We start from the raw sequence: 17,500 nt of genomic DNA, 5'->3' as shown, positions 1-17,500 counted from the left end.
ATCCATCAAATTGAGGTCTGTTAAACTTAGGTACCAGAGTACTTGTTGTACCTAATAATTTTTAACTGCACAAGCATCATAACAAGCTCTTGTATACAGCTGATTATAACCTCAGCACAATCTAAATGTTGGGAATTGGTGGTAAACTGCTAAAAAACCAGCAAAATTGCAGTTCTTTTGACAAAAATTGTTTTATCATGACATGGCTATTGCTTTTTTATAATTTTTTTGTCCACAAAATATAGTCTCTAAAAACGTGAAAATAGCATATGGTCTCTCAAAATAAGAAAACAGCATTTCAAAACCTGAAAGACTTTCGGTAAGATTTGATATAAGTTACCATCAACTAAGATGATGTTACTTATGAAAATATTCTGACAAAATCTATGCATATCACAAAACCAAGTAAACTATAATTCTAAATTAGACACAAAAAATGTTCTTGGCATATCAACCTTCCTATGATATAAATAAAATTTATCTTTACCCATTCTATCATCATCATTCAAGCCAATCTTATATGCGAAATTCTTTTAACAGGTGAGATACAATTACATATTAAATTTACACATCCCCTGGGAGATAAATATAGTGGCAATGTAATGCTTAATATTCAACAACTCATGCTGCTAATCTCACATTTATACCTCCAAGCAACATTCATTAACAGCCTTATAGGCTCAAACGTTCACCCAAACCTAACAGTGTAAACATAAATAACTTATGATGTTGACTTTCACATAAAATTCTCTGGGGTAAATTTGGGTCAATTTACAAGAATGGGAATTTTGTATTTTTACTTATATTCTTTCATATGCCCACATTCTTGAAGTGACAGCCCAATACTTACATATGAAATCAGCTTTGCTTGCTACCATTTAAACTTAAAAACAATTTAAAATTCATACTGAAAAATTACCTTCCTAAAAAAAAAAGTGCAATTATGTTAGGATGAATAGTCAGTAAAAAATATGTTTTAACAGAATTTGAGAATTATTCAGTAAGGCTTGAATGAAAAAAAACGAAAATAAAAAAACTCAAAAGAATAAAATGACCATCAAAAGTAACAAATGTCGACTATGAAGTATTGTATGCAAAATATGCCTGCAAGAAAAAGTTTTAGTAAATTATCAATAACATAAGTCAAAAGGCAGTTCTGTATCATGTACTCTCTTCCCTGATTAGGAGCATTATTCTTCTTAAGCTTACAATTTGCTTGACTCCATACATTTATATACAAGGGTTAAGCAAAATACATAAGTATTATTCTATATATCATCAATAGCAATATTTGTTACCCATGCAAATGCAGTACAGTACTTAGGAAACAAAAATAAAAAAGTTCCAACTTCCTCAATGTTAACTGCAAACTATCTACCTCTTCAACAACATACAAGAGTGTACTATTTATGAACCTTTGTAAAAATACATGTATAAAGATACTCTGTAGTACAAACCAAACTTTTTAATTATACATCTGGTAAGGCTAATGCAAATTAAAATATTAAGCCGATCAGAAAATTTATTTTATTGAAAAGTTATCAACATTCCCAATTATTGGCGACATCAGTTATTACCTTAATGTATTCCCTTCCCTGTTATAGTATTAAATAAACTGCACTCATTACTTAATGTGAACAGTTAATGTAACTTGGCAGTTTCAGAAAAGCCATAAACCCTCCCCTAAGCCTTTCCTTCTTTGTAAGGAAACCGAATTGTCTGCTCTTTTTACACTTGGGGCAGGTCAGAGTATAGTTATTGTAAAAATCATGTGTTTTAAAATAGATAATTTTATTGTACCATATAGTTAACCTGATCTGTAGTTTATCAAACTAGTTTCATGACCACATGGTGGACAGTACTAAGAAAAAAGTACAGTAAATTACTATTAGTCAAAGTGCTTCATCATACTGTAAAAATATTAAATATTACTCATTTAGCATCCTATACATTTTGCCATTTGTGTTAGGATAACTATATTTTTAAGTAATATTTATGTAATATGCAGCAGCAGCAGCACATATGAACTGTTATGATTTATATGACAGCCTTTATTAAAGTACCTTTATTACTTGATTATTTCTAATTCCTCTGCTTCAATAACAAATCTCTTATCATTATGGTCTGATGAGTTACTGCATGATGGTACTATAAGGTCTATAAACCAAACTTACTGTTCAGACATTAGATATATACTAGTCATACCTTGGTTCATGGACTTAATCTGTTCCAGAAGGCTGTCTTAAACTGATGTGTTATTAACAGTGAATTTTTCCCATAAGAAATAACTGGAACTGCATTAATCCATTCCAAGCATCCAAAACTACAACAAACAAAACCATCTGAACATAAATTCAATAAAGCTAAATGTCAAAATTTTAAAACAAATACATGAAATAAAAGTAAATTCGTTCCTACCTGACCTGTAATTCTGAGAGATGAGAAAGTTGAAGAGGAAAGAGGTTATTGTTTGAAAGCATTGTCCCCTTCTAAAAACAACAGCAGGCAACTGTACTTCTGAGGTGGTTTCTCTTTTCTGTTTCTTTCTGCTGCTTCTTTTTGAGATTTAAATATGTTTATATCTTGTTAAAACATATCCAATAATCTATGTTTTTTCCACAAATTTAAAATGTCCCTAACATGAGATGTAGCACTGTCATTCAGCAGGTTTAAGACACTTTCCTTCAGTTTTGTCAGGGTGATATTTTTCAAGAAAACTTTGTACTTCCCCCAAATATGCACAATTTCTTTCATTAATGGACTACAGACATCTTCCATTCCCTCTCCTTAAGAAAACTCCTCAACAGTTGTCTTGTGGTGCTCCATCTGAAGGTCCTCCAGTTCTGTGGTGAGCTCTTCTTTGTGCTCCTCCACATTACCATCACTCACCTCCAAGCCCCTGAACTTCTCCAGACACACAATATCCTCCACAACAGGTTCAGTCTCTAAGTCTTCAAAATCCATTTGACTTCATTTCCTTAAGGCAGAGTTCATGTAGTTTTGTCTGAGACTGATGAAATGGAGGATGTTCTAGTGGTTCTTCAAGAATTCTCTTAGGATCAGCTCTGTCTCAGAGGCCACTTCGAAGCACCTTGAGAATAGTGCTTGGTGTACATTTTCTTGAAATTAAGAATGACCAGCTGGTCCATGGGGTGAATGTGAGGAGTTGTGTTAGGAGCCAAGGACCTCACCCTTATACAGTTAAGCTCCTGCAGCATCTCAGCCTGCAAGCCTAGAGGATAAGCAGGAGCAATGTTCATCACAATAAGGGCTTGGCAGGCAACTGTTTCTCCTAATGGTGTTTCCTGGTGGTAGGGTCAGCCACTTCATTCACTCTCAATAAAAACTGTCTGGTTACCCAAGCATTACAGTCAGCCCTCTACACAACAATTTATTTTCATCAACTATTTTCCTTGAAAACACTCAGGTTTTTTCATTGATAGATTAGCAAAAGCTTCAGTTTTACGTCTCAACTTGCATTTCTACAGAGCAAAAGTGTTAGCCTGTCCTTTATTGGCTTGTCCCCTTGGTAGTGACTTCTCTTGGGTGATATAGGTCCTGTTTAGCATTTCCTTCCAAAACAAGACTTTCTCATCTTATTTATACACTTGCAGGGAACATAACCTTCAACCTTTATACAGTATGGTCACTGAACTCAAAATACACTTCTTAACAGCATCTAGAACTGGAAAGCCTCTTGCCTTTTCACATGAGATGGCCTCCAAAACACACAAGCCAACTTACCAAAATTAATAATTTCCCAACCTCTTTAACTGTTTGAGACCTTTACTTAATAGATTGCACTCCCTTAGCAACAACAACTCCTTTGACAGCCTCTCTATGTTTCATCACAGTGGAAATTGTTTGGCCACACCATACTCCTAAGCCAGATAAGCCATTCAGACACTGTTTGTATTTTTTTCTATTACTTCCTTTTGAACTGTATATTTTTTTCTATCTCTGCCTTATTGGTATCTCTGACTTCTTAGATGACTTGCGTATAGTACAATTACTTTCCACTTAAGAAAAAACCACACTAACAAAGACACAGATTAGCAGAGTTGTGCACTCAGTGAGATCCATGTGTAGACAGAGCCCTTTCCTTCGTTTCATCTGGGTACTGCAAGTACAATGCACTTATTCCCTTATGTAGCAGGACATTCTGTCTGTCCTTAAACCAAACAGGTGTCTGTTAACAGAATGGATATTTCCTCTGAAAAAACACCTTTTAACTGAACTGTCCTTCAAGCAAGATGTCTGTTAACACAAGTGTGACTATTTCCCAACAACATCATGAAAGAGAATTAAAGTTATGACTCTTCCGCATACAGTGTCTAGGTATCAACCAAAGCGATGCTTTTTCTTAAATAAAGTAGTTTAACACTGACCTACTACCTCCTTGTGTACAAATGGCTTTGGGTATTTCTATTTTCAAAGGGGAACAGTGTAAGATATGTGGAATTTAAGTTTGTAATATACTTCTCTAAACTAATGTATTAGCACAGAGAAAATCTGTAAAGCACTACCGAGTCATCAATGGAAGCTTAATGTTCAATAATATTTTATAACTTAGGTTTTGAAGATTTTTACCTTTCCTTTAAATGCAAACCTTATATAAAATACTAAGCTTCTTTATTTGTATATTCAAGTACAGTATATTAAAACTTTTGCCTATAAAAGTAGATAGTTTTCAGTCAGAGCACTACCTTGTGTCTTTCAACAAAATTTTAATCAATTTATAATTACTGAGTAGTAAATGCATAAACAGTTCACTACTAAAACCTGACAAACTCCAGTGACTGCCATTTCTAATGTTCACTTACTACCGGGGAAAAAATAAGACAATCTTATGTGAAATGTACTTTATTGAATTTACACCAACAAGTGCTTTATTTTTTGAGGCCCAACTTGCAAACCTGTGAGCATCAATAACAACTGTTACAGGTTAATTTTCTTGTTTGCTGGTACTATCAATCAAATATATAACTGACAAAATTATAGTAGGCATGTCACTTTTTATATGATAACAAAAACACCATTTCACAACTTACAGGCCTTTGTTTGCATATGACAATTCTGCCAGTCCCTTGATAATGGGCACAGTAGTTTTAATTATAAGCCACAACAACAGAGCTTATTCAACAGCACAAAAATGAACATGACCAAGTCCTCTCATGACAATAACTAATACAGGTAAAAACAAAAAAACTGGCACAAACATTTTAAGAAATTTTCACCATTACGTACTGCCTTGAAGAGAACCCTTCGTGCATGGATGGCCTTCTCCTTTTTGCTATTAAGAAGCATTAATGTTTTAAAACAGGTTGTAAACTTTGTACATTAAGTAATTGCCTAACATAACCCTTTGCTTCTGTTTAAGTGATACACATACCCACACGAATAACATGAAAAAGATTCTGTACCCTCAAGTGACATTGACAACCCATTGGCCAAGTTGGTAATCCTGTATCCCCTCACCTGCAACTTTTAAAACGAAGCTTCTCTTTAGGTTGGATTCAGTGTGCCCAACTGAGGGTGACAGAGGGTGAGCTCAATGCAAGGCAACAGTTTCCTGTACATAAAATTTGTTTTAAACTTTTATTCATGTCTTGTATGGTTAAATTTTTACTTGGGTAGGAAGGTGATTACAGTAAATATATAAGCTACAGAAAACCAATATATCATAATTAGTCTTTATGTGAATGACCTAGTCACACCAACTTGAAGAGGTGACATATAAGAAGTCCTACTCCCTATATATAGCTCACAGTGACTTCTGTGGAATTGAATGTAAGCTGTGATTCCAAGGCTATAAACAGTCTTTTCAAAGTTATTAAGCCATTTCATTCACTTACTTGCTCTATGCATTTTCACATTCAACATTTTGTATAGTGGCTGACTTATGCATACTTTTGTCTTGGATATTTACATACAAGTGTTTACACTGAGTTTTTAGTTTTTGCACCTTTCAGCATTCAGTTGGTGGTCTCTCTTACATTTCTGTGATGACATGCTAAATCTCTTTTGGCATTCTTAATTCTTTTCTCTTTAATTCCATTTCTGCCATGATTTTAAAGTAATGTCGTACAGTACTTGCTTAGCATCCTTGAAGACTTTCATTACTCCTCCAGTAATTTTAGTAATGTGCTTAGTATCTCCATTTTTAAAGGTTTTAAACAAAATATACTTTGTTTTTCATATACTATTCTGAACTGTTAGCATGGCTTTTCAGAGAATATTCTAGCTATATGTATTTAGAGCGAATTCTTATTAACCAGTTTTGTTTTTTCTTTGTGCTCTGTTGTCTTTACATTTAACTCCTAAATTTTTTCATTCATACAATGTGATTGCTTCTTATTATTTAACTCCTCTGTTTTACCTAACTTGTGAGAAAAAGAAATATCTTGATCACTCGTCAACATTCTCCTTTGGCAGAATGATAGGGACTCGAGTTCTCTCAGTTTTCGCAACACGAGGCTGGAGGTACGGGTGCTAAGTCACGCTTGACAGTTGGTGCTTTCAGCCTCCTCCTCCTCCTCCATAGCCAAGTGGCCTCACCTGTCTTTCATGTCTCATTGAGGAAGGCTTCTGCTTCCTGATGCTGCTGCTCCTCAACCAAGAAAAGAAGGTTTCATTTGGAAGCTCCTCCCTTTCAGAGTCTTAACCCCTCACTCAGATGTCTCCTCTTTACAAAGTTCTGTCGGTGCATAGAATATATTTGGGTCTCTTCATCTACTGCTTCTTTATTCCTGTAATGGTCTCTCAGTGAAAGCAATAGCACGGCAACCTTTTTCCTGATTAACCCAGCATTCAATTTCATGGCCAGATGGTATGGATTCATTCTCTATCTAATGGAGATTTTCCTTTTGAACGGTGGCCTTTATACTTTGAAATCCATCCTTGTCTGCTTAAAGAAGTTTAAGTTGATTCTTCTTTCTCTCTGGACTTACGTCATTCACATATCGACGCTCCTTTTCTTTCACCAGCTGTTTTGTTGCTAATGAAAGTGCCTCCTCTCACTTTGACGAGATCTTTTCAGGGTTTGCTCCCTGCTGAACACTTCACATGCCCTAAGCTGCCTGTGTTCTCAGTCCTCCTCATGTCCTGATCTTGTGTACCTGGCAGCCCTGTGTACTCGTCTATCCCATAACCTCAATTGCCCTTTTGTTCTGCTTCATATTCTTGACAACCCTCCAGGGATCCCAAGTTATTTTTGACATCAATATGGTTTGACTATTTCTGTGTACCCTGCAACCTCAACCTCTGGTACCCTTTGCTGTGCCAGTGTCATTAAGTCTGCCCATAGTGTTGCCCTTAATTTTTGCATTCTGGGTTTCTGCAATTCTGTCCTAATTCACAGTTTGTAGTTGCTTGTGGTTCTGCTAAGGGTCCACTACCAATTAACACAACTACAGGCCTTCCTTTCCCAGGAGTTCTGAGACTCATGGAGAGTGTGCCTTCAACTTCTGTTCTTTTCCCACTCTGAACCCTCATCACTACCATCTGCTTCCCCCATACTGTGGCCTTCCTTTTGTGTTGCAGCCATTGCCTTTCTCATTAATGGAAGATTGAGTTTTTTGTGATTAAGACCCTGGTGCCTTCTCCAGCTGTGAGGGGCAGTCCTTGGAAGACTCAATAAGTCTAAGAGCCTTTTGGTATTCTTGGATTTTGGATTCCACGCATACAATCCACCTCCCACACCCCAATATGAGTCGCTACCCATTATCATGGCCAACCCACCTCTTTCTTATCTCTTCTCTCTGGTGTGTTGAAGGAAATAGCTTGATGCTGGATCCTTCAATGGATTTCTTTGGGAATCCTGCATGATCTGATCCTCCAGATTTTGGGAGGCTTTTCGCTCTGCTAACATTTCTGATGTGGCCACTGAGAGAGACCCTTGATTTTTTGGACATGTAACTTCTTTGTTACAACAGACCTAAGAGACTCAAGACTGCTTGTCCCATTCCTATAGTTTGAGAAAGAACCCCATTCCTATAGTTTGAGAAAGAAAATCATTTCTTTGTAAAGTCTGTGCTTTCCTGTCCTGGGGCCTTTTTACTGGTCAGCATACTGCCCCTCAAGTTGTCACAGGACAACTAGTGCCACATCTTCTGGTTATCAGCTTGTTACATTTACCTCAACTTGTTGATTTTTTGCTCATTACACTGGCTTTTCTGCCTGCGATGCCACCTGGTGAACTTCAGACCTGGCCTCTTCAACCAAGCAATGATGCAGGTTCATGATGTCTCTGGGTTGGCCCCTCTTTAGGGTAAGTAACCAGTTGCCTTAGAGTCGTTCTTGAATTTGTTTCAACATCGTCCTGCACTCACAGCTTCAGAAGGACAATATTCACAGTTGATTCTGTGTTTGCTCCCTTCATGCAATTGGTTTTGTGCCACTGTGTGGTTCTGTCTTGGGTCTCAGGCTCCCTCCACTGGGTAATGACTGACTCTGGTTCTAATCTATAGTATTCTTAGGTTTCCTTTGCCTCCCTGTCCTCTTGTTGAGTTGCACATCAGGATTAGAGTCAACCACTTCTCTACTGTGGCCATCTACATGAAAAGAACATTATCAAACTTGTCAGCAATAAGGTTCTTCACTTGCAATATAATATGCAGTCTCTGTAATTTCTCCATTCATCCTGGTGTTCCTTTGGATGTCTGCAAAGACCTGAAATGTATATGAAGATCCCTGGTTAGGCCTGTTTGCAATGTCTTTGACTGTCAGACATCCTCCATTCTAATCTCTGCAGCTTTGCTCATGTTGACACAGTCTGGAGAAGGTCCAGGTATTTTCTTGTTCCAGGTGTCTCAGAGGCTGGAATTACTTATTTGACGAGTTATGACGTACCATCTTTAACTGATCTTATGATCTGTGATAACCTCTGCATCTCCTCTAATGCCATTTAAAGATGCAGAATTAGAGAGCATGGCTTTCAGAAGGTGGTGACAGTGGCTGTTGCCAGAGTGGCAGGTCCTCTCCTACCACCTTTTTTAATTCACTCAAACAGGACTAGTAGTTTTGTTACGGGGATTTGTGGTTTGGTACAATGAACGTTCTCGTCCTTCCTGGTCCTCAGTTTCCCATGATAGACCTCTCTGCGGAGCATCTATTGTACTCTCCCTGCCCTCTTTCCAGGTTTCTTCCATATGGAAATAGCTTTAACAGAGATAGTACTTTTTATGCTTTTTGTCTTCTGCAGTACCAAGGGGTATCTAAGTCACTTCTTGGTGGCTGCTTCCATAGCCTCCTATCAGACATTTTCCCCGATTAATGCATCAATTCATGGCTATTTTCCTGAATGCCCTCACTCCTTCTAAGCATTTCAGTGTGCTCTACAATCTTTCCAAAAGCAGCTCTCATTCAAAATGTTGGTCTTCATGAAGACATCCATTTGCCCTGGAGTTTGTGGCCAAGACTCTTATTGTAAAGGCACGTTCTTGAATTCTCTGGCTTTTGCGGCCTTGCCCTTTTTTTTCCCTTCAAGTTTTATTTCTCTGTATGATGAGCGCTCTCCAGTCATGCCTTCAACATTTTGGATCTTTCCAGCCCTCACTCTCTCATCTATTCCTTCATTCAAGTCACCAGAATTGTTCTCTCAAGAACTCATTCATGTCAGCTTCAGGAAGTTCCTGGTCAATTATAGTCAGAAGTTTCTCAGGAGGCCCTTCCTTAGGCCAGGATCAACATTCTCAGTCCATGTCACTCTTCTCCCCTGCTGTTTAGCATTAACAGGAGCTCTCTATTCTTACATGGGGTTTAGCCATTAAGTTTATTTGCAGGTTTTTACCTATGCTTGTGGCACAATACTTTCATTCTCATCCAGAGTATCACCATCAAACGGCTTAGGATTGCTCTTAGTCTGGATCCAAAACAAGCTGCCTGCTTTTTTTTTTTTTTCTGGAGCTGGCAAATAGGTTACACTGGTTGTTTGTCCTAGGAAAATATAATTTAGTTAATAGCCGTTATATCTGATTTTGAGCGTTCCTTTCTATCATTTATGTAGTCAGAACCCTTCAACCTAATGATGCTTTCCTTAGTTTAGCATGTCATATCTGACAAGTAGACTTGTGGTCTTGCCAAGATGAAAGAATGGGATAAAATGGTGTGATGGTGGCGAGTCTTTGGTGTACAGAACCAGACCACCTGATCAACAACTACTTAAAGAGTGTGGAAACATCTTGAGGTAATGTTTTAGGTATAGCCTACCTGCAATAGGAAAAGGAAATATTTACACTTTATGCTTGATGTCTAAATCAAACTAAGAACAGACCTTCAATGGTATATGAGTATTTCAGGTTCAAACCTCATGCATTCCAAGTCCAGCTTATGAAATCCTCCACAGAATAACAATAACAAGAAAGATCCTAAAAGTCTTCACTAAAACTGGTTAAACAGTTCCAAATGATGACTCCTTTAGTTGTTGCCTGTGTGACACATAAGATATAGCAAAGAAATTCCAAAGGATCATCTATATGAACAGAAAGTCAGCACTGCATTGGGGCAGGGGAGCAAGAGACGTTTCCAATAACAATTTTTGTGATGGGTGATGTGTTGGTAATCCATGTAAAGTGGTACCGTAGAGTTTGAACTAAATTTGTTCCAGAGGGATGATTAAATGCAGATTTGAGTAATGAACAAATTTTTCCTGTAAAGAACGTAAACTGGGTTAATCCAGTCCAGACCACCAAAAATAACTGTACATTCTTTTAATTCAGATTTAAAATGCCTAGCATGCAGAAGTAAAAAATCCTAAACAGAATATATGAAATAAATGAAAATTTATTCTTACTCCACCTGTACTTTGGAGAGTTAATGGTATATGTGGAGAGTGGTGTCAAAGGTGGAGAGATGTATGTTAGTGTTTGGAAGGGGAGTCCCCTTCCATAAAAACAGCAGGAAACTGCTTCTGTGGTTCACTCTCTTCTCCTCTTACTATTTTCTCCTTGAGAATCACTAAGTTTCTAATTCACTAAAAAACTGTCAAATAAATCATGTCTAAATAATTTACACCATCGAGAAGGAACCAGTTCGCTGGTGGAGGAAGGGGACCGATAAAAGGCCCAAATTCTATGTCGGAAAATGGGGAGCCTAATGCTCTCGTGATACTCGATTCCTCATCTCCAACCAGCGACCTGGTATATTCTCCGTACTTGTAAAATATGTAATATAATTAAGCTCCAAACTAAATGGAGTACAGATACAAACTAGGAGAATTCGTTCAATTATTAGATAAATTGAGATTAAAGGTCGAAAACGGGAAAGAGGCAAACATACAGCCCACGCTCAGCTGTGACGTAGAATTGTTTACACTGGTAAACCATATTTACGTACAATTCAAAAATACGATGCCTCTTGCGTAAAACAAACCGACCAGAATTAGTACTCAACTTAGATGGTGGGAAATTCTCGGTGGATTCTAACATACCCTAACTGTTATTATGCATCCATGGGACAATGTTTGACGCTCCAGCTACTAACTACTAAAGCAATTAGAAGCGAGCTAACGAAACACCGCCCGTATGGGAAAGGTAGTGAGTGACGGAAACTCTGCGAATAGCGACCGGTCAGGTGGGTAGCACCCTCCGGACGCCGACTATAACCATCTTACGGGAGTGCCGAACGCAAGTGAACGGTTTTCCTCTTGTCATCCTTCCTTGTACATAACAGCTATCATCATGAATAAATAATTTACACCATCGAGAAGGAACCAGTTCGCTGGTGGAGAAAGGAGACCGATAAAAGGACTCGAATTCTACTGTCAGAAAATGGGGAGCCTAATGCTCTCGTGACAGCGAAGAGGCCGATACCCGATTCCTCATCTCCAACCAGCGATCTGGTAAATTCTCCAATTAAGCTCCAAACTAAATGGAGTATAGATAAAAACTAGGAGTATTCAATCATTTATTAGAAAAGTTGAGATTGAAGGTCGAAAACGGGAAGAGGCAAACATACAGCCCACGCTCAGCTGTGACGCAGCATTGTTTATACTGGTAAACAATATCTACGTACAATTCAAAAATACGATGCCCCTGCGTTAAACAAACCAACCAGAATTAGTACTCAACTTAGATGGTGGGAAAATCTCGGTGGAAGACATGATGAGCTGCCAAAATACGGAACACTATCACAAAACAAAATTTCACGTGTTCTCGATGTTGTGCTAAAATTGGAATGACGACGCGGTCACGTGATGGCGCCTAGTGGGTGAGCAGGGAAGCAACCTTTGGTACGGCACACCCAAATTTGGGAATTTGAGAATAGAGAGATCTATTGGACGAAGACCTGTGATAGTGGAGTCCACTCACCCCTAGTGCATACTGACACCGTTATGGTGATCGTTCCGGGGGTAGTAACCCCGGCATTGTGGATAGCTTTTTTCTCTGGTATATTTAGCAATAGTTATACCTAGAAATGAGTGCTATTGGAACCATTTCACTGGGTGACACAGGTCGAGCCCAGAAATGTGTTTTGCATGCATTTTATAATGTTTCTAAAGCAAGAAAGCACTGTCACTCAGCAGGTTTATAACACTGCTATAACCTTGTCAGGGTGATATTTTCAAGAAAACTGCACTTTCCCCCCATTTATCTAATAAAAGCACTAGGGACATACCCCTTTTTCCTCCTCCTCCTATCCTCTGGAGACAACTCCCAAGCTGCCATCTGTTAGTGCTCCATCTGAAGATCCTGAATTTCTTCGATGATCTTTGTTTTGTGATCTTCCATTAACTCCTCCACATCATCATTGCTCACATCAAAGCACATGGAGTTCACCAAACACACAATATCCTCCACGAAAAGCTCAGCCTCAATACCTTAAAATCCTTTTGTGCAACAGAATCTGGTCACAATTTCCACTAAGCAGAGTTCATGGTCCTCTAAGGCACTTCCCTCCCAGGCCACATCTATGAGGCTTAAGCAATGAAGGATGCTAAAGTGGTTCTTCAAGAATTCCCTCAGGATCAGCTCTGTATCAGAGGTAACTTCAAATCACCTTTGGAAGAGTGATTTAATATAATACCTTAAAAGTGAGATGACCTGCTGGTCCATGGGCTGGATGTGAGGAGTCATGTGAAGGGGGCAGGAACTTGACTGCTATGTAAGTTAAATTCCTCCAGCAATCTGGCCTCCAAGTTTGAAGGATGAGTGGGAGTGTTGTCCAGCACAAGACGGACCTTTACTAGCAATTGTTTTCTTAAAGTATTTCTTGACACTAGAGCTTGCCACTTCATTTGCCCACTCAAACAAAGCTTCTTGGTTATCCAAGTTTTGCAATTAGCCCTCCACATATTTAATTTACTCTTCATAACTACTTTTCTTAAACACCCTTGGGTTCTCTGAGTGATAGACAAGTAACAGCTTCAGTTTTAAATCCCCACTTGCCTTTCCACACAACAGGAGTGTGAGTCTGTCCTTTATAGGCTTGTGTCTTGGCAATGACTTCTCTCGAGTGAAATAGGTCTCGTTTGGCATTTTTTTTCCCCATAATCCTGTCTCATCACAACTGAACACTTGTTGGGAACAAAACCATCCGTGTTTGCATAGTCGTTAAACTCTAACATATTTCATGGCAACATCTTGGACAGAACTGGCAGCCTCCCTATTTCTTAGCATAATGTGTGCCACTTCTCCTAATTTCTCAAGCTACCTAATGATAGCTTTGAACAATTCAGACCTGTATCAGTACTCATTTAAGGGGTGTTTTTCAAGATATTTTTTAACATACTTTTTCAAGAGATTAACATACTTTTTAATGAATGAAGGCCTCAGAAACACTATCACAGGCTTTTTCATGTATTTAATTAACAATTTTTTAACCTCTTCAATTGTCTGTGAGCTTTCTTTTGTAACAGCTTTAACTTTCACTTAAATTAGCTCTTATGGTGTTTTTATATTGTATTATTATCAATATCGCAGATCATACTAAACTCAGCAGCCACATCAGTGATAAACACTGATATCTTGCTATAAGCTGATTTTTAATCTCTCTTATTTTTCTTTTTGGTTTGTTGTCATCTCTATCCTTTTTTAGGCCCCCCAGTGGCTTACCTGCATTAAATTGAAAAAAATTAATTAAAAAGAACCCACACACATTTTGGCTGGGAAATGCATGTGATGTGTAATCTCAGACATGTCCTAGCCAGTATTGTTTTGTCAAGCACCAAGCAAAGGTGTACCATCAAGAAATTTAGTACTTGAACTAAGTATCTAATACCAAATCATTCTGGTTGAGAACAGTTGAGTGCCTAGGTACCACTGCAGTTCTCCAATATGCTTTCTGACATTATGTTAGAATTGTTTAGGTGTCCTAAAAAACGGACTGTTCTAGGTGGCTTCCTGAAACTGTGAAGAAGAGGAAGAGTTGTCTTACTTGGGAAAAGAACTTGAAAAGAAATTCATTGTAGAGTTCCAGAAAAAGACAGGCCTAAAGAGCCCAATACTTGGCCCAAGGAACTGAAGCACATAGTTTGCAAATGGAGATGCCACTATGAGGCCAGTGAAGGTATTTACTGCAATAAAATAAGCAGCGTGAAAGGGATAGGAAACCCTTTCCTTCTTCACAATAACACCACTTTTAAGCCACTCCTCATGTACGGCTACTTAAAGGAGATCGATGGAGGTAGAAGGATGTCAGGCAGACATCAAGCTTTCCTCCTGAAAGACAAACAGTTAAGATTTTACTGTGTTTGGCTGCTGTAGATCCAATGAATAGACTGAATAGAGCTGGTGTGGGATCTGCCCTTCTTGAAGTTGCTGGAATCATACTCTCTCAAGAACTCTCTAATGTCAACTCCAGCAGGTTCCTGGTCAGGAATAGTTATAGAGGTTTCTCAGGAGGCTCTTCCATAGCTTAGATCAATGCCCTCAAGGTCTCAGCACATTCCTCTTCTCTGTTTATTAGTTTTACTAAGAGCTCTCCACTATTCTTACATTTTATCCATGCTTGCGGTGCAGTATTTCCAGAAGTTTCTCATACAGAGTAATAACTGCAGTGAGCTGGACAAAATAGGTCATGACATTCTAGTATTTATTCTCCTCCTCTTCATGACTTTATCCCCTCTCTCTTTACCATATGGAAGTGTGTGCCTCTTGAAGTACCAGGTACTCAGAACATGTACAATTCAGGGTTACGTCTTCAGTTCCAGCCAATGCATCCATTACTTATGGACACTACATGGATTTAAGGGGTTGTCATTGGCTCCACACACTGCCATCTAAGGGAACTGGACTTCTTGCATCTGGGTCTTCTATTCTATTTAAAGGTTCTTTTGCTGTGTCCTCTCTCCAGATTGCAATGCAGGCTTCTGATCAATTGGTTCAAATTTGATTTCATAATAAAGTTTTTATATAACCCAATTAGGAATACAGCCTTTAGTTGCCCCCTCCAAAATGAGCTTGGGGTACTGTATGACTTTCTAAAAGAGTAAAAATATTTTACACAGCCTAACAGCCTTATCTTGATCATTCTCTGTCATTTACTTTCCTTACTAACTTTTAACAATTTTACTGAATTTTTGGTTACACTATTTAATACATATGTTTCAAAGATGACTGTAGAAAAATCCTAAGTGTGCTTAGAAAACAAAATACCCCCAAAAGTGGCAAATTACTATTTGACCTTTGACCTTCACTTACGGCCTCAACCTCATTCTGCATTTTTCTTCACTGTTGGAGTATCCATGCAAATATAAAGTCTAACACAGCTCAAAGTTATGGCACTCTAAAAGCATTTAGACATATACAGACATGTCAGTTACTAATAAAATGTTTCTGACAGTGAACCAGGGGAATAAAAATTTACATACTTCAAGCAGTTTTAAAGGTCATACCTGCCCTATAGTTGTAGTCTATTACTAACCTTATCTTCATTTTTCTAAACTTTTTTAATACGACAGCTTTTGCATTTTTCATTCCCTTTCATCACTTTCTAGTGCATCATCTTATAGCATGAAATTTTTCAGAAATTCTCATGTATTATTTTATATGCATACAGTATTTGTGATGTTATGGTTTCATCTCATATGTCTTATGTGTTATTGCACAATAAATTTGTTTTGATCACCTAATTATTACTATTACTATTTTTGTTACCTACATTACAAAACTTCAATTTGGGAAAAGAGAGAAGAGAATATATTCTATATAGAATATATTCTATACAAACTACTCTTATCCAGCTTTTTTTCATTCCCACATTCCCACTATCAATGAGTAATTGTACCACAACATATTCATCTGATACAGAATAATGCAGCATACTGAGTAAATAGTAAAACTTATGAATCCAAAAATGAAGAGTTTAGGAAAACACTTCATTTTTGGATTCATAAGTTTTACTATTTACTCAGCATATATCCTATAAATTTATTTTACATTTTTACTTCACAAGATCACTGTCTCACTGAATCACTGAATTTGGTACCTAAAAATGCAAGTTTCTCTTAAGCTGCAATGATGGTTTCTTATGTTTAAAATAAGAACCCTAAGATCAGCTGCTGTTGACCATTATCAAGCAGGGGAAAAGAGTATATCCAACTAAATTGCAATTTTTGTTTTCTAACTTTCATTTCCATGTTTAAGGGACACGCCTTCTCCACCAACACTGGTCCAGACAGAAGAGCGTCCTTGTATCACTTCTGCTTAAATAACAAAAAAATTACCATAAAGTGAATGGAAAAAATTATGTGAAACCTGAACTAATCCAGTAAGAAATTTTGAATATAATAGAATAAACCAAAATTAAGAAATGAAGCCAAATATAACAAATATAATTCAAAAGAACTTATAAGGTTCTCATCAGTGTACTATAAATCTCAAATCGGAGTGAAACAAAAGTACCTTTACAGGTTACTTTCTTCAGTATACCAACAGTTTGGCAGGCTACAAGCTGTGCTTCATCACCATAGAAGAAAGTAGGTGAGGGACTCCCTACAAACTATATAGGTTATTTCAGTAATTACCATTCTGACGACAAATTATGCTGATATACCCTATTGATTAACTATAGCACTCAATGGTCCCTATAACATGATAAACCTTATCACTGTTTAATTGATTCTGTGGCAATTTAGTTAGTCAGGCTGTGAGATGTGTTACTCCCTTTACCTTTGCCTCATTTTCCTTCAACCTTTTAAAACTTCATATTTACAGTTTGTAAGGAGTTCCAATGAAACAAATAGTGTGATAAGAGCTCTCTCATGCTTGCATGAAACATGCAATTTGTTGTGATGTACCATTTTCAAAATAGAAACTAGGCAACTCCCAGTGTATGACCCAAACAGAAATGAGAGTGCACACCTTTATGTAACATGCCCTACTCTTTTTACTGGTTACAGGCAGAACTGCTATCATCACGCTACCCTACCCTGAAATCTTGTCTTTATGTCAATAGTTCATTACTATTAGTTACCAGGTACTACAGTATTTCAAAGTTGTAATATGTTCATAATACTCCAGCAGTTTGGCTGGAGTTGGTTCTACATCCTTTGGTTTGCAAT

General features: G+C 37.6%; 1 protein-coding gene across 15 annotated transcripts in view; it reads right to left on the bottom strand.

The window, feature by feature from the left end:
• shi (dynamin-1 shibire) overlaps positions 1–17,500 on the bottom strand; it is a 367,093-nt gene that overhangs the window by 40,480 nt on the left and 309,113 nt on the right. Inside the window, exon 15 of one of the 15 annotated variants that reach the window (XM_067110076.1) lies at positions 13,995–16,639. The exons of 12 other annotated variants lie outside the window; for them this stretch is intronic. In XM_067110076.1, coding sequence (XP_066966177.1) covers positions 16,579–16,639 — 61 coding nt within the window. In that variant the 3' untranslated portion in view covers positions 13,995–16,578. Of the gene's footprint in view, positions 1–13,994; positions 16,640–17,500 lie in introns of those variants that run through there. 2 more of the 15 variants (XM_067110071.1, XM_067110069.1) reach the window with 2 other exon arrangements.

Source organism: Macrobrachium rosenbergii, chromosome 10 (assembly GCF_040412425.1).
Source record: "Macrobrachium rosenbergii isolate ZJJX-2024 chromosome 10, ASM4041242v1, whole genome shotgun sequence".
NCBI lineage: Eukaryota > Metazoa > Arthropoda > Malacostraca > Decapoda > Palaemonidae > Macrobrachium > Macrobrachium rosenbergii.
This window is presented reverse-complemented; position numbering and strand designations above follow the sequence as displayed.